The sequence below is a fragment of the Palaemon carinicauda genome, chromosome 38, assembly GCF_036898095.1.
Source record: "Palaemon carinicauda isolate YSFRI2023 chromosome 38, ASM3689809v2, whole genome shotgun sequence".
In the NCBI taxonomy this organism is placed as follows: domain Eukaryota; kingdom Metazoa; phylum Arthropoda; class Malacostraca; order Decapoda; family Palaemonidae; genus Palaemon; species Palaemon carinicauda.
This window is the reverse complement of record NC_090762.1, coordinates 66,355,431-66,373,875: the sequence shown is the minus strand read 5'-3', so window position 1 is coordinate 66,373,875 and position 18,445 is coordinate 66,355,431. Positions and strand designations below refer to the sequence as shown.

Below are 18,445 nucleotides of genomic sequence, written 5' to 3'. Positions count from 1 at the left end.
CTAAAAAGAAATCGACAATTTGAGCTATAGAGATATTGGATGAAGAAACTGAGTTATTTTAACACCATGCTCTAAAAACTTTCCACTTGGATTGGTACACCCTGAAAGTAGAACTTCTTCTTGCTCTAGCAATAGCTTTGGTTGCTTCCTTCGAAAATCCTCTAGATCTTGCGAGTTTTTCGATAGTCTGAAGGCAGTCAGACATAGAGCTTGGAGGTTTAGATGGTTTCTTGCCAAGGGGGTTGTCTGAGAAGATCTATTCTCAATGGCAAGCTTCTTGGAACATCCACCATCCATTCCAGTACCTCTGTGAACCAACTCCTTGACAGCCAGAAGGGGGCAATTAACGTCAATCTGGTTCCCTCGTGACAAAAATTTTTGTAGTAATTTGTACAACACTTTGAATGGAGGGAAAGCGTACACATCTAGGTGTGACTAGTCCATCAGGAACGCGTCTATGTGTGACGCTTCGAGATCCGGAACTGGGGAGCAATAATTCTATAGTCTTCTGGTTTTTGAAGTTGCGAATAGATCTATGAGAGGGCGGCCCCAAATCCACCAAAGTTTCTTGCATACAACTAGATGAAGTGTCCCCTCTGTGGGGAGAACTTGACTCCTCCTGCTGAGGCTGTCTGCCCTCACATTCTTTTCCCTTTGAATGAATCTTGTCAATAGGGATATCTGTCTTTGATGTGCCAAAACGAGAAGAGTTTTTGCTATCTCGTAAAGAGGCCTCGAATGCGTTCCCCCTTGATTCACTATGAAGGCCAAAGCTGTGGTATTGTCTGCATTGATTTGTATTACTTTGTTCATCATTAGCTTCTCGAACTCCTTGAGAGCCAACAGGACTGCTAACAGCTCCTTTTGATTGATGTGGAGACTTTGCTGTTGTCTTGTCCACAGACCCGAAATCTCTGATTTTCCTAGTGTTGCTCCCTTCCTGGAGCCTGTTTATGTTGTTCCACCAACGAAGGCACTCTTTCATTAGTTCTGTAAGAGGAATGCTCTCCTTGTCGAGGCTGTCCTCTTTGCTCCAATGGCAATTGAGATGGAACTGAAGGGGTCGTAAATTTAGTTTCCCCAGACATACAAATTCTTCTAGTGAAGAGAGGGTTCCCAGGAGACTCACCCATTCCCTCACTGAACAAAACTCCTTCTTTAGAAAGGCACAAAGCCTTAGGAGAGCTAGCTGTTCTTGCAGGTGATGGAAAAACCTGAAAAGTCAGACTGTGAATCTCCATCCCTAAATAAAGGATCTTCTGGGAAGGGATCAATTGAGACTTTTCCGAATTCACCAGAAGTCCTAGCTCCTCTGACAGACTCATTGTCAGACGCAAATCCTTCAGACAGCGATTGAGTGAGGGGGCTCTTAGTAGCCAATCGTCCAAGAACAAGGAGGCTCTGATGCCTCTTGAGTGGAGCATGCTTGCCACATTCATTATGATCTTTGTGAAGACTAGAGGAGCGGTGGTGATGCCGAAGCCTAAGGCCCGAAACAGGAATACTTCTTTCCAGAGGTCTACGGATAGGACACAACAATATGTCCTAACAGACGCACCCTCTATTTGAGGGGTGTTGCATAGCCCGGAACAAAGAACTCAAAACTGGACAACTTCCTCCCATACACGAACCTTCCGGTAGCTCGAAGTTCGGATGGATGAGGAAGTAGAAAAAAGCATCCTGGAGAACTAAAGAGATCATCCAGTGGACCTTTTTTACTGCTGCAAGCAAAGTCTTATGAGTCACCATAGAGAGGTTTTGTCCTCTGGACGTAGCTTGAACCATATGTGACTGACGTTGGACGTCACGGTTTGTTTGACGTTCGACGTCACGAGCTTGTTGTTGGACGTCAAGTTCAGCCTGACGCCTGATGTCACGTTCAGCTTGACGTTCAATGTCGCGCTTAGCTGCCTAGCGATCGTTGCCACGCTTGGAAGGTAAACGCTCTATGACACGCTTGGCCGTTCGATGTCTGGTATCAAGAGAAGACACTCAATGGGATATAGAAGCCTTATCACCCTGTTCAAAATTAGCTTGCTGGTAGGCCGCCTGTGCGACAACGCGTCCTGATAAGAATCATGACAAACCATCGCTTTGCTAACAGCAGGCTGATAAGACTGCATAACAGATGAGAGCCGTTGCTTCATGCCAGCAGCTAGGATCAACATTAGGTGACACCGGTGTATAAAACTTTGATCGTGAACTCACCTTCCTCATAGCTCACATCACGCTCCGCATTTCAGCAGACGGAAAAACAGTCTGGCGGAAGCGGCGGTACCTGTACCGTAACATCAGACTCAGGAACAAGATCCGTATCAGTCTGAACTAAACCTTTGCTAACTTCTGACATCCTGACAGGCTGTATACAGCAAAAAAGGGGGGGGCACTGCCTTCTCTTTACAAAAGCCCTAATGCACTTCCTGATGTTGCAGCTGAACGTGCTGCTGCACCAACATCTGCAGTTAGGTTCTTTATGCTGCCTTGAGGACGCGGTAAAGCACTGCCCTATCAGCCCTATCTTTTTGACTTTGTAACTTTTCTCAGAGTGATTTATTGTTAATTTATTCTCATTTATTTATTTTCTTATTTCCTCTCTTTATTGAGCCATCTTTCCCTATTGGAGCCCTTAGGCTTATAGCATCTTGCTTTTTCAACTAGGGTTGTAGCTTGGCTAGTAATCATAATAAAATAATAAACAGAGACTCCTTTGCCGTCTTCCTTAGCGAAAAACTCTGAAGGCGGAACGAGGAGCAGAAGGTACAAAATAAAATGGAAACTCTTCAGAAAACTCTCATGAGTTTCTGAAAGTCACCCCCTTCCTCCTACTAGTCTCTAACCTAGGTAGAGATGTCTTGTTTCCTAGGAGTCAACTTCTTAAGGTTCTGAATTCTGACCTCAATGCTTTAGAGGTTTAATTCTAGCTCTCCCAACCAAGAATTAGTTCAAGCAGGCCCTGGTCTGAGAACATAATATCTTTCTAGTTAATATTTATTTCTTAATATGGCGCCTGGCGCAACAAAGTTTCAACGCCAGACGCTCATGGTCATGTAGACATCAAGTTTTACTTGATGTCATAAAAGCTCTTGACGATCAGCGCCACGTGACTTTCAGAACAATAATTTGTTTCGTCTCCTCGCTTGCGATTAAACAACGCTCGCGATCCAGACGCTCGGGCTATGCCGATCACGTCTATTGAAAGCTAGATGACCAACACTCTCTTGTTGTCACGCTCAGCTTGGCGCGAGGCGTCACGCTCAGCTTGGCGTGAGGCGTCACGCTCAGCTTGGCGCGAGGCGTCACGCTCAGCTTGGCGCGAGGCGTCACGCTTAGCTTGGCGCGTCACGTTAAGCTTGGTGCGAGGCGACATGCTCAGCTTAGCGCGAAGCGTCACGTTCAGCTTGGCGCGAGGCGTCACGTTCAGCTTGGCGCGAGGCGTCACGTTCAGCTTGGTGCGAGGCGACATACTCAGCTTAGCGCGAAGCGTCACATTCAGATTGGCGCGAGGCGTAACGTTCAGCTTGCTGAGAGGCGCCATGCTCAGCTAACTGGCGAGCGCCATCATGCTCAGCTGCTTGACACGCGCCATCATGTACAGCTCTTTTAAAGAGGTAAGAACATTGAATGCTCATTACATGACAAGAAAGATTTTAATTTAGTTTTAAGATTCGCACAAACGTTTAAAGTTAGAAAAAACACTTTTACCTCGCTTTACCTACGGCGAGGGTAAGCGTTCTGGGGATCGTCAACAGAAAAACGCTCAAGGGGACTTCTGCTCGGGTCTTACAAGACGATAAGCGCCAGGCTACGCCTCTCGCTTCCATTCGCCGCTCGACTTAACTTCTCCCATGGGTCCGGGAGCTTGAAAGAGGTCTAAGGCAAGGATAACGACAGGTCCAAACAGAAGCACCCTCCACTGTATTGAATAAAATTCACTGCACTAATTTAGCACCAAAAATTTTCATTTTTGACTCCGGTATAAAACCAAAAGTATACACGCCCGTAGAGGGAGAACTTACTATTCTGTCAAGGGCTTGAAAGGAAATGCAAGTGTCACTGAATCCCATATAAAATGTAACAAAATATTTAATATAAAATATTAACATATTACATGAATAGATATAGGAATAAAGAATATATATCTATATATTTAAACCAACCCTTAATATTAAGGGGTTCCAATATAAGACGAATAGTCACATTTAACAATTGGAACATTAATAAATATACGAAAAAATTTAGTATTCCAAAAACGAACAAGTAAACAACGATACAAAGAATCGTGTGACTATATCGATTGTCATGAATACTACATCATATAAAAATTAACTGAACGCTAATTCTCTTTAATCTTTGTAAACAGATTAGCTAAAGAAAAAATACTAAAAGGACCAATATAATTGGAAAATGACCTTCCTTATATCTAATATAATTCAAAAACTTAGTTTTTAAAGAAAAATGTACTTTTCATAAATATCGATACAGAGTATTACTGTAACGATAGATTGAGGACTGCGTAGCATAAATAAAAATGAACGCTAGATAATCTTTAAAACAGATCGAAGATTATCCAAAGAAAGCATACCAAAAGGACAAAAATTTTCTTAAAATAAAATAATCCTTTCATTTTATATAACTAAATACTTTATAAGATAGTATTAACTTATCATTCTTTGTAGAAAAAGAAAGAAAATGCAAGTCATCCTCAAGCTTACATCAAATGACTGTGACGTCATCGATGAGACGAGATGTTTACCTATCTCGCTATGCTTTCGTCAGTCAAAAATAGGTTGAAAATTTTTTAATCTTACCTTTTAAACTATAACATAGCGATAATATATCAAACAAAAACCTTATAAGCGATTGTTCAAAACCTTAACAAGAGTACATCACCAAGGTACTGCTAAAATCCAGGTTAAACACAAGTAATTCCATTTCTATGTAGCCAATATGGCGGCAGAAAGAAATCTGATACTAGGAGGGATGGTTCGACCTAACTCCATGGTGGCGCTAGTGTATACCTGGCATATCTGTGCGATTGTGGCGAGTTTTTAATTTATAACCAGCGGGTAAGTTTAAATGTTTAAAAATATCTTTTTCACCACATACTTATCTTTAGGTGCGCTTCCACTTACAAGAGAGAGCGCTTAAAAATGAAATTTTTGCGCTGGAGAAATATTCTCTTTTGGTACCCTAAGTCACTTTCTTCAAAGTCGCTCAAAAAACGTTTCATATTACCCGCCGTTTTCTTTAACACCCTCTCGAATAAAGACAGTCACTGGGAAACACATATAGCTCCTGCCATCTCTCATCCATAAGCCAAACCAAAACAATAATATTATACATGCGATCAGCTGTTCTCTCCACGCACGAGTCTCTTGACTCTCTTCATTTAATCACCATTAGCCATTTAAAAGGTAGTTGTTACTGATTCATAGTTTTATGCAGCACGTATATGAATAATATTAGAATTAAGTCATTATTTATATGTAAACATCTCGAAATGACGGGTGTTTTGATTACAGTTTCGTGTAACCTAGGAAAAGCTGAATCCAAGAAATTAGGTGAAATGTTTTCAACAAAACAATTACTTACTAGGCTAGTAGGCTAGTAATGATGAAATGCTATTTTGACTAATAGGCAACATAAAGTAAGAAAATTATATAAAAATGTTATTTTCATTAGTAAAATAAATTTTTGAATATACTTACTCGATGATCATATAGCTGTCAGCTCTGCTGCCCGACAGAAAAAAACCTACGGGCGGAATACGCCAGCGATCGCTATACAGGTGGGGGTGTACATCAACAGCGCCATCTGTCGAGCAGGTACTCAAGTACTCGATGTCAACACAGAACCAATTTTCTCCTCGGTCCACTGGGTCTCTATTGGGGAGGAAGGGTGGGTCCTTTAATTTATGATCATCGGGTAAGTATATTCAAAAATTTATTTTACTAATGAAAATAACATTTTTCAATATTAAACTTACCCGATGATCATATAGCTGATTCACACCCAGGGGGGTGGGTAGAGACCAGCATATATGTTAACATTAAGAGCTAAGTATTCCGTATTTCATTTTAGCAGTTATTCAAAATAACAAACATAAAATTAATAAGTACCTGGTAAGGAAGTCGACTTGAACAATTACTCTGCCTTTTTAAGTACGTCTTCCTTACTGAGCCTCGCGATCCTCACAGGATGCTGAGCGACTCATAGGAGCTGAAGTATATGAAGGGCTGCAACCCATACTAAAGGACCTCATCAAAACCTCTAATCTAGGCGCTTCTCAAGAAAGAATTTGACCACCCGCCAAATCAACCAGGATGCGAAAGGCTTCTTAGCCTTCCGGACAACCCAAAGAACAACAATAAAAAGCATTTCAAGAGAAAGATTAAAAAAGGTTATGGGATTATGGGAATGTAGTGGCTGAGCCCTCACCCACTACTGCACTCGCTGCTACGAATGGTCCCAGGGTGTAGCAGTTCTCGTAAAGAGACTGGACATCTTTAAGGTAAAATGATGCGAACACTGATTTGCTTCTCCAATAGGTTGCATCCATTACACTCTGCAGAGATCTGTTTTGTTTGAAGGCCACTGAAGTTGCGACAGCTCTAACTTCATGTGTCCTTACCTTCAGCAAAGCATGGTCCTCCTCATTCAGATGGGAATGAGCTTCTCGAATTAAAAGTCTGATATAATAAGAAACTGCATTCTTCGACATTGGTAAAGAAGGTTTCTTAATGGCGCACCATAAAGCTTCTGATTGACCACGTAATGGCTTAGTCCGTTTCAAATAGTACTTAAGAGCTCTTACCGGGCATAGTACTCTTTCTTGTTCATTTCCAACCAAATTAGCAAGGCTTGGAATATCGAACGATTTGGGCCAAGGACGAGAAGGAAGTTCGTTTTTGGCTAAGAAACCAAGCTGTAAGGAACATGTAGCCGTTTCAGATGTAAATCCAATGTTCCTGCTGAAGGCGTGTATCTCACTGACTCTTTTAGCTGTTGCTAAGCAGACGAGGAAAAGAGTTTTCAACGTGAGATCTTTTAAAGAGGCTGATTGAAGTGGTTCAAACCTTGCTGACATAAGGAACCTTAGTACCACGTCTAAGTTCCAACCTGGTGTGGCCAACCGACGCTCCTTCGAGGTCTCAAAAGACTTAAGGAGGTCCTGTAGATCTTTGTTGTTGGAAAGATCTAAGCCTCTGTGACGGAAGACTGCTGCCAACATGCTTCTGTAACCCTTGATCGTGGGAGCTGAAAGGGATCTTTCCTTCCTTAGGTATAAAAGGAAGTCAGCTATCTGAGTTACAGAGGTACTGGTTGAGGATACTGATTTGGACTTGCACCAGCTTCTGAAGACTTCCCACTTCGATTGGTAGACTTTGAGAGTGGATGTCCTCCTAGCTCTAGCAATCGCTCTGGCTGCCTCCTTCGAAAAGCCTCTAGCTCTCGAGTCTTTCGATAGTCTGAAGGCAGTCAGACGAAGAGCGTGGAGGCTTGGGTGTACCTTCTTTACATGCGGCTGACGTAGAAGGTCCACTCTTAGAGGAAGTGTTCTGGGAACGTCTACTAGCCATTGCAGTACCTCGGTGAACCATTCTCTCGCGGGCCAGAGGGGAGCAACCAACGTCAACCTTGTCCCTTCGTGAGAGGCGAACTTCTGCAGTACTCTGTTGACAATCTTGAACGGGGGGAACGCATAAAGGTCTAGATGGGACCAATCCAGAAGAAAGGCATCTATGTGAACTGCTGCTGGGTCCGGAATCGGTGAACAATAAATTGGGAGCCTCTTGGTCATCGAGGTTGCGAACAGATCTATGGTGGGTTGGCCCCACAATGCCCATAGTTTGTTGCATACATTCTTGTGAAGGGTCCACTCTGTTGGGATGACTTGACCCTTCCGGCTGAGGCGGTCTACCATGACATTCATGTCGCCTTGAATGAACCTCGTTACAAGGGATATGTTTCGATCTCTTGACCAGGTGAGGAGGTCCCTTGCGATCTCGTACAACATCCTCGAATGAGTCCCTCCTTGCTTGGAGATGTACGCCAGGGCTGTGGTGTTGTCGGAGTTCACCTCCACCACCTTGCCTAGAAGGAGGGACTTGAAGCTTCTCAAGGCCAGATGAACTGCCAGTAGCTCCTTGCAGTTGATGTGTAACTCGCTTTGAACCGCATTCCACGTGCCCGAGCATTCCCGACCGTCCAACGTCGCACCCCAGCCCGTGTCCGATGCGTCCGAGAAGAGAAGGTGGTCGGGGGTCTGAACAGCCAGTGGCAGACCCTCCCTGAGGAGAATGTTGTTCTTCCACCAAGTCAGTGACGATTTCATCTTCTCGGAAATAGGAACCGAGACCGCTTCTAGCGTCTTGTCCTTTCTCCAGTGAGCAGCTAAGTGAAATTGAAGGGGGCGGAGGTGGAGTCTCCCTAACGCGATGAACTGGTCCAGTGATGAAAGCGTCCCTATCAGACTCATCCACTGTCTGACTGAACATCGGTCCTTCTTCAGCATGGACTGGATGCATTCTTGGGCTTGACTGATTCTGGGGGCCGACGGAAAAGCCCGAAAAGCTTGACTCTGAATCTCCATTCCTAGGTAAACTATAGTTTGGGATGGGACGAGTTGGGACTTTTCTATATTGACCAGGAGACCCAATTCCTTGGTCAGATCTAGAGTCCACTGTAGATTCTCCAGACAGCGACGACTTGACGCAGCTCTTAAAAGCCAGTCGTCCAAATAGAGGGAGGCTCTGATGTTTGCTAAATGCAGGAATTTGGCAATATTCCTCATCAGTTTGGTAAAAACTAGAGGTGCCGTGCTTAGGCCAAAGCACAGGGCTTGGAACTGGTAGACAACCTTCCCGAAAACAAACCTTAGAAAAGGTTGGGAATCTGGGTGGATGGGGACGTGAAAGTAAGCGTCCTTTAGGTCTAACGAGACCATCCAGTCTTCCTTCCTGACCGATGCTAGAACCGACTTTGTCGTCTCCATGGTGAACGTCTGCTTTGTGACAAAGACATTCAGAGAACTGACGTCTAGCACCGGTCTCCACCCTCCTGTCTTCTTCGGCACTAAGAAGAGGCGGTTGTAGAAGCCCGGGGATTGATGGTCCCGGACTATGACTACCGCTCCCTTTTGTAGTAAGAGAGACACCTCTTGCTGTAAAGCTAGTCTCTTGTCCTCCTCTCTGTACCTGGGAGAGAGGTCGATGGGAGTTGATGCTAGAGGGGGCTTGCGTAAGAATGGAATCTTGTACCCCTCCCTGAGTAACTTCACAGACTGTGCGTCTGCGCCCCTGTTCTCCCAGGCCTGCCAGTAGTTCTTGAGCCTGGCTCCCACTGCTGTCTGAAGAAGGTGGCAGTCAGACTCTGCCTCTAGAGGACTTGGAACCCTTCTTCTTACTCCCACGTTGACTTCCGGCACGAGCACCTCCTCTGCTGGAGGCTCTGCCACGAAAGGGGGGAATGAACCTTGACGCTGGAGTGTCCATTCTGGGTCTAGGTACGGAGGGCAAAGGGGTGGTTTTGCGTGCAGATGACGCCACCAAGTCATGGGTGTCTTTCTGGATCAAGGAGGCAGCAATCTCCTTAATCAACTCTTCAGGGAAGAGACACTTCGAGAGTGGAGCAAACATAAGCTCCGACTTTTGACATGGGGTGACTCCAGCTGACAAGAAGGAGCAAAGGTGATCTCGCTTCTTGAGAACCCGAGACACGAAAGAAGCCGCAAGCTCACTAGAACCATCCCGTATGGCTTTGTCCATGCAGGACATGATGAGCATGGAAGTTTCCTTATCAGAAGGGGAGGTCTTCCTGCTCAACGCTCCCAAACACCAGTCCAAGAAGTTAAAGACCTCGAATGCGCGGAAAACTCCCTTCATAAGATGGTCCATATCCGAAGGGGTCCAGCAAATCTTGGAGCGTCTCATAGCCAGCCTGCGGGGAGAGTCTACCAGACTTGAGAAGTCGCCCTGGGCAGAGGCAGGAACTCCCAAGCCGAGAACTTCTCCCGTGGCATACCAGACGCTAGATCTGGAAGCAAGCTTGACCGGGGGAAACATGAAGGATGTCTTCCCAAGTTGCTTCTTGGACTGCAACCACTCTCCCAGTACCCTTAAAGCTCTCTTGGACGAGCGAGCGAGTACGAGCTTCGTAAAGGCAGGTGCTGCTGACTGCATGCCTAAAGCGAACTCAGAGGGAGGCGAGCGTGGTGCTGCAGACACAAACTGGTCCGGATATAAATCCTTAAACAGCGCAAGCACTTTCCTAAAGTCTAAGGAGGGAGGCGTAGTCTTGGGTTCTTCGATGTCCGAGTGTTGGTCGTCAAGATGTGCAGCTTCGTCATCATCAGAGATACCATCGTCTGAATGTTGAGGAGGAAGAGGCAACGGAGTGGGCTGGACGGCTGAGTCCGGCAGCACGGGTGCATGCGTGGCAGCACTGGACCCAACATCATGCCACTGTTGGTCAGTCTGAGAACTGGCAACAACCAAAGCTGAGTGGGTGCGCAAAGATTCTACTCCCGACTGTGGAAGGATAGCGGAGACCACCGTGGGTTGCGGAGGCTGACGCACCGCGTCAAAACACGGCAGCCTAACTCCACCCTCCTGTTGTTGTGGTAGCTCACGTACGGCAACGGAGGGTTCCGTGCGTCTGTGAACGTCAGCATGCGTCTGGCAGGGTCGACTGCGCATGGGTGGAGGAGCTCTCACAGCCGGAGTGTGGGAGCAGGCAGCCTCAGCGTCTGCTGGGCGCACAACCGTGGCAGGTTGTAGGTTAACGTGTGCAGCGTTAACCTTCTCCGCAGCCGGAGAGTGGGAGTAGGCAGCCTCAGCGTCAGCTGGGCGCACAACCGTGGTAGGTTGTAGGTTAACGGGTGCAGCGTCAACCTTCTCCGCACGAAAATCCTGCATAACCGCAGCTAACTGAGTCTGCATAGACTGCAGTAAAGACCACTTAGGGTCTACAAAAGCGGCAACAGACGGAGTTACTGTCCGTTGTGACTGAGGGTCTAAAACAGCGGGTGCGGCAACAGACGGAGTTACTGCCTGTTGCGGTACCACTTTGCCTCTCTTAGGAGGTGTGCAGTCGTCGGAGGACTGCAGCGAGTCCGAACTGACCCAGTGGCTACACCTGGGCCATTGGACTAGCTCGGAAGGGACCTTACGTTTAAGAGGCCGTGAGACCTTGGTCCATCGTTTCTGTCGAGAAACCTCTTCCGCAGACGAGGAATGAATGGGCTCACTCGTCTTCTTGTGGGTGGGACGATCTAGGTAAGATACGTCCGAAACCACGGAGGGTACGTCTGTACGCTGATTAAAGCCTGTCGAACCCTTTGGTCGTACGACATTGCTTCTCCCCTGGGCTTGGGAGCTTGCAAGAGGTCCCGGACTGGGAGGACGACAGGCACAAACAGACGCACCCTCATGCGTAACACTGACACTTTTCACTGCACTGACACTCACTTCACTTCCCACTGCACTTTTACCTTTCAACTCTCTGACGTCAGCCATGAGTTGATTGCGGTCATTCGCCAATGACTCGACTCTCTCACCTAGAGCCTGAATGGCACGCATCATATCTGCCATTGAAGGTTGATGAGAGCTAGCAGGGGGGTCGGGTGCAACCACTACAGGGGAAGGAATAGGTTGAGGGGCATGGTAGAGGAAAAATCAATTGAGCGAGACGAACTCCTCCTGATCCTATCCTTCTCTAGCCTACGTGCATATTTCAGGAATTCTTGAAACCCGAATTCCGAAAGCCCAGCGCATTCCTCACATCGATCTTCCAATTGACAGGCTTTACCCCTACAATTGGAACAAACGGTGTGCGGATCGATAGAGGCCTTCAGAAGACGCCTTGAACAGTCCCTAGCGCTACATTTCCTGTACTTGGGGACTTGAGAAGGGTCAGACATCTTGAATTAGTCAAAGGGGGGAAATCAAAATCTATCCAAGTCGTCAACAAATAATCCAAATCCAAAAAAGAATGCAAGGAAGTATTGAAGATAACTTCTGCACAGCGATAGCTAATAACCAGAAATGAATACTTCACCAAAAAACGTGAAAATCAATCCAGAAAACAAGAGCGTATTCAGTAGGTCTTGCCGGTGGCACGACAGAGAGAAAATTGGTTCTGTGTTGACATCGAGTACTTGAGTACCTGCTCGACAGATGGCGCTGTTGATGTACACCCCCACCTGTATAGCGATCGCTGGCGTATTCCGCCCGTAGGTTTTTTTTTCTGTCGGGCAGCAGAGCTGACAGCTATATGATCATCGGGTAAGTTTAATATTGAAAAATATTTAATTATTCTTATTTTTTTAAATTGGAGTCAGAGTCGGAGTCGGTTCCAAAAAATTATAGGAGTCGGAGTCGGATGTTCGGAGTCCCGACTCCCCAGCCCTGGATCCAACAATTGAGAGAGCAGTGATAGTACATCTATACCTGTTGCAGCTATAGACAAAAGTGACTATTCTATGATTGGCAGATGTGCAGGCCTTCCCCCCAAACCACCTGTCATTAACCAGCTACACTGATAATGAATCAACAGTTCTTCTATCTTTACTGAAGATATCCCTATTTAAAAGAACGAAAAGTTTGTATACGTGTAAGAACAGTCATATATATATTGGACAAACTGCAAAGTTTTATCATTAATTCCAACTTTAAAATAAAAAATAGAACACTTACCCTAAAAATGAGCACAGTTCACTTACTATATGATGAACTCTGAATTCACTCATGATGATTGGTGTTTAATGAAACACTGCCATCCACACAAAAAAAAAAATACTGTATTAGAAATGTTTCAAGAATTGTTAAATCAAAGGAAGTTGTTTGCTCAAATCATCTCAATCCTAAAAAAAATTATATTCATTCAAAAAAATTAAATTATCCAGGAAATTAATTGCTTCATTACAGGTATGCTGTGATAAATCTACACCTATTTGAAAAAAAATAAATCCTTAAAAACTGCAATATAGGTACTTATATCTGCAGAGGGCAGTGTTCAAGCCTTTCATAAATAATTTGATAACCAATACATAACCATCACTGCTGTATGCATCAGTAGTTATTCTTTGAAAAAATACACAACTGGAAGACAATAATTCTTGCAGGTAATATTTCATTCAGCCATTCAAAAAATACTAAGAAATTACAATTTTTCCTTGCTTTGCAATATCACAAATTTTTCAATTGATTTGCCTTTTTTCCTAACCATACAAACCTGAGATCTTTAATAGGAGTATAACTTCAGTGATGCTGGAGCAGCTTTTAACAAGGTAAACATAGCTGGCTGCAGGGTGGCACATAGGCCCAGCCCACGTAACAAGCAGCACTATTTTCACTTTGACCTTTGATATAGAATATGCAGGGTGGTTGAGCTGGACAGTATAACTTAAAGGTCTCAGGTTTATATAGTTTAAGGAAATGCAAGTTGATGAAAATATGAGTAATTTGTTCCTAAACAAATTACAAACCTTCAACCTTTAATAGGACATAAATCCTTATAACCAAACTTGTCGGTTAACTTGCACAAAGTGTTAATGTACTTTGTGGTCTTATATGGGAGCCATAACTCCTATCAACCTCCTAACTACTGTACCTGAGAATGAAGATGACTAAGGTGTTAGACTAAGACTTCACCAGGAATTGGTGGATGGTCGCTGAAGAATCCATATTCCTCAGGATATGAGTATGGGTATTTCATGAGAAATGGGTGTGCATAAATTCTAACTATCATTCCCCTCAGTCAGAAGAAAGGGGTAGATACTTCAATACAAACCTTATTGTACTGAAAAGGTGTTCTGTTGAGTAATTCAACTGCATCAATCGTATGGTCCAGCTTCATAAGAGAACAACTGCTATAACCCAAGAAGGAAAAGAAAGGATAAAGGCCAGACATTCATACCTTTCATTCTTGGACTTCTAAAGGCGAGTTTACACTGTAGAACGGTTCGTCGAACGCAGTTTGACAGACAAGTGTTTGAAGTGATGTTCGAACGTGTGAGCAGGGTATTTGATTGTCGAACACATTCGTCGAACTGTTTGAAGAAGGTCTGTTCTTCCCTGACTTTTGTGGGCGGGGCTTAACTGTTCACAAACCTTATGCATTTGTGGCTGATTCCACCACACACACACACACACACACACACACACTCTCTCTCTCTCTCTCTCTCTCTCTCTCTCTCTCTCTCTCTCTCTCATGTTAACTCGTTTGAATAAACTAGTCAAGTCCACCCCGTCTTTCCATTAAGACCCTTATCAGCCTGCTACATTGGTGACCACCGGAGTAACAAGCTCCCCCTCCACCTTCCTGCTCACTGCTACACTCTGCCCTTTATGTTGAGCAAAGTTTCAAAATGCTTCGTCCAGGAACCCTAGTCTCATTAGAAATGTGAATAATTTGAGTTGCCAGTTAATGACTTTCAAACAAAAATCACTGAATTCAGGTATCACCAGTTTTGCTGTATACTGTACAGCCACTTGTATATTTCTATTTTATAACTACATAGCTTACAGTATTATATACAGTAATGTAAGGTAATAAATAAAGCCAAACATCATTTGTAATAGCCTGACATTGACTTTATATGAAAGGGGACTATTTTTTTACTAATGACAATCGTAGGCACCTAAGTTGGGCTATGCATACCCTAGCCAAAATTTTAACCCTAGGGGCACTTGTACAGTAACGGTTTACAAACAAATCAAGCTAAAAACAATCTCTTGGTCCCCATTGTGTTCGTGTTCATTATTTGGCGACTGTGTGTATATATTTCATATTATGCTTTATTATATGTACTTTGTAATACCTTTGTGAATCTGAAAAAGAAACACAGATTGCCGGTCAGACTTCACCTTTGTCGCGCAAGCAATATAATTATCCCTAATTGGATGTCGTCCTGTTCGGACGTCTATAGGAAAAAGTAATTTTGGTTCAATTATGGAATGGCGCAATATTAGTTAGGATGTTGAGACTCGCATAATGGAATAGATCTTTGCAAATATACAATTGTGAATACTGTATACTACTGGCGAAACCTTTATTAGCGAAGTTAAGACAAATTTGAAGATAATTTGTATTTTTCCTAACCATACAAACCTTAGCTATTTACATTGGGTCTACCTTTTAGCGTAGCTGAAATGACGAGCCAATAGTTTTAACGAGGGTTAATTACCCCCGCGCTAGTTAGCAGGGGGTAGGGGAAGGGTAGCTTGCTACCCCTCCCCCCCCCCCCCCCCCCCACACACCGGTGACTTGCTTCACTTCACTTAGAGGTAGGACTTGACTTGGGGGTCAGGGATGGCGGGCACATATGTGTAAATAGCTAAGGTTTGTATGGTTAGGAAAAATACAAATTATCTTCGAATTTGTCAATTGTTCCGTAACCGAAATACAAACCACGCTATTTACATTGGGTGACTTACCCCTTAGGAAGGGTGGAAAGTCCCCAGCCTTACTGACTTCGGCTTGCCCGGGAGCTCAATCCTTCAGTGAGCAGCACTAGAGAAAAGGAGCCCCTGTACCTCACAAGTTCCTAGCATCGCTAGGAACGAGTGGCCTACATAAGCAGTGTGTGGAGGAGAGTGTGACTCGTCCTATGAAGTTGACCTTGAGACCTTTAGATAGGAATCTAGGATAGGACGTTCGCAATACCACCTCGTCAGGGTATGTGAGACGCAACAGTATTAAGCTTAATACTAGGAGCACAAAGAAGCATGGGTTACCTGCAGAGGTCGAGGTCAGCTATGCGAGAACCAGGATGCTGCTTCCCCAAGAGAGGGGAGAATGAAGAAAGAAGTAAGGGTCAGACATACTCTTTATTCACGCAGACTAAGACCGGGTAACAACGCCCTCAACCTACTGCTACTTGTCCAAAAAGGAGTCTGAGGTTAGACCAGCTGTTGTGCAGCCACCACAGGGCCGATAGAAAACGTATCGAGGCTCCTGTGGGTCACGTCTTGCAGGCTGTGAAGGTCGTGTGACGCTTCCAGACCCCAGCTTGAAGTACCTGCGTCACAGAGAAGTTTCTCTTGAAGGCCAGGGATGTAGCAACACCCCTGACATCGTGTGCCCGAGGGCGACGTGACGGAGGAGGGTCTGGATTCAAGGCATGGTGTATAACCCTTCGAATCCAAGCTGAGATGGTGTTCCTGGTGACCCTCCTCTTAGTCCTGCCTGTGCTCACAAACAAAGCTCGCACTTGAGGACGGACTGCAGCCGTTTTCTTCAAGTAGTGTCTCAGACACCTCACTGGACATAGTAGCAGCTGGTCTGGGTCGCTTGTTACAGAACGGAGACTCGCGATCCTGAAAGAGTCGAAGCGAGGATCCGGCACTCCAGGATTCTGAGTCTTGGCAACAAACTCAGGGACGAACCTGAACGTTACCTCCCCCCATCCCCTTGAATGGGCGATGTCGTACGAGAGACCATGAAGTTCACTAACCCGCTTGGCCGAAGCCAAAGCGAGTAGGAAAGCCATCTTCCAAGACAGGTGGCGATCCGAAGCCTGGCGTAATGGTTCGAAGGGAGGTCTCTTAAGAGACCTGAGGACTCGAACCACGTTCCAAGGAGGAGGTCTCACTTCCGACTGGGGGCAGGTAAGCTCATAGCTACGTATGAGTAAAGAGAGTTCTAGCGATGAAGAAATATCCACGCCCTTCAGCCTGAAGGCCAAGCTTAAGGCTGAGCGATAGCCTTTCACTGCCGAGACAGAAAGGCGCATTTCTTCCCGCAGATAAACGAGGAAGTCCACTATTGCTGGAATAGTGGCATCGAGTGGAGAGATACCCCTCCCATGACACCAACCACAAAAGACTCTCCACTTTGCTTGGTAGACTCCCTCAGAGTACCTTCGCAGGTGCCGAGACATTCTCTCCGCAACCTGTTGCGAAAAGCCTCTCTCCGCGAGGAGACGCTGGATAGTCTCCAGGCGTGAAGCCGAAGCGAGGCCACGGCCTTGTGAGGGACGCTGGAGTGGGGTTGTCTGAGAAGCTCGTGTCGTGGAGGAAGTTCCCTCGGGAGCTGCAGAAGGTCCGGGAACCATTCCGCGTGATGCCATAGCGGAGCTACCAGAGTCATCGAACAGTTGACCGATAGTCTGGTCCTGTTGAGCACCCTTCTCATCAGACAGAACGGTGGGAAGGCGTACACGTCGATGTTGTCCCACCGTTGCTGGAAAGCATCTTGCCAGAGTGCCTTGGGGTCCGGGACTGGGGAACAGTACAGGGGCAGCTTGAAGTTCAACGCTGTCGCGAACAAGTCCACAGTCGGGGAACCCCACAAAGTCAGGACTTTGTTGGCTATCTGAGGATCCAAAGACCACTCTGTACTCACTATCTGCGAGGCCCTGCTCAGACTGTCGGCGAGCAAATTCCTCTTGCCAGGAATGAAGCAAGCTGATAGTGTTATCGAGTGGATTTCGGTCCACCTCAGAATCTCTACTGCAAGATGGGATAGCTGCTGCGAAAAAGTGCCTCCCTGCTTGTTGATATAAGCCACTACCGTGGTGTTGTCGCTCATCACCACCACGGAGTGACCCGCCAGGGTCCGTTGGAACTGCTGAAGAGCCAGAAAGACGGCCTTCAATTCTAGCAGGTTGATGTGTAGGCACTTTTCTGATTCTGACCAAAGGCCTGAGGCCCTCTGGTTCAGAACGTGCGCCCCCCACCCTTATTTGACGTGTCCGAAAACAGAGTCAATTCTAGGGGGAGGACGAGAAGACTCACTCCCTTCCGCAGGTTTTCGTCGACCAGCCACCACCGCAAGTCCGTCTGTTCCAAAGACCCCATCGGGATCAGAATGTCCGGAGAATCGGATCCTTGATTCCACCGGGACTTGAGCCGCCACTGTAGGGATCTCATCCTGAGGTGGCTGTTTGGAACCAGACAAGCCAGGGAGGATAGGTGACCTAAGAAACGCAACCACGACTGGGCGGGGAGCTCTTCTCGCCTGAGGAAGGGTTCCGCCATCCTCCTCAGCCTTGCTACCCGGTCGTCTGATGGAAAGGCTTTGTGGAGATTGGTGTCTATTAGCATGCCTAGATAAACCAGTCGTTGGGACGGCTGCAGAGAGGACTTCTCAAGGTTTACCACGATCCCCAGATCCTGGCAAAGATCCAGAAGCCTGTCTCGGTGCCGAAGAAGGGTCGACTACGAGTCTGCTAGGATCAGCCAATCGTCCAGATAACGAAGGAGACGAATGCCGTTCCTGTGCGCCCAAGATGAAATCAGGGTGAACACTCTGGTGAACACCTGAGGAGCTGTGGAGAGACCGAAACACAGCACCTTGAACTGGTAGATCTTGTCGTCTAGGCAGAATCTCAGGTACTTCCTGGAAGACGGATGGATTGGGATCTGGAAGTACGCGTCCTTTAGATCCAGTGTGCACATGAAGTCTTGTGGTCTCACCGCAAGTCTGACCGTGTCTGCTGTCT

General features: G+C 45.9%; 1 protein-coding gene across 1 annotated transcript in view; it reads right to left on the bottom strand.

The window, feature by feature from the left end:
* Positions 1-18,445, bottom strand: part of LOC137630696 (gamma-tubulin complex component 2-like) — a 250,855-nt gene that overhangs the window by 216,801 nt on the left and 15,609 nt on the right. Inside the window, 1 exon segment of the mRNA XM_068362328.1 lies at positions 12,696-12,771. Coding sequence (XP_068218429.1) covers positions 12,696-12,748 — 53 coding nt within the window. The 5' untranslated portion in view covers positions 12,749-12,771.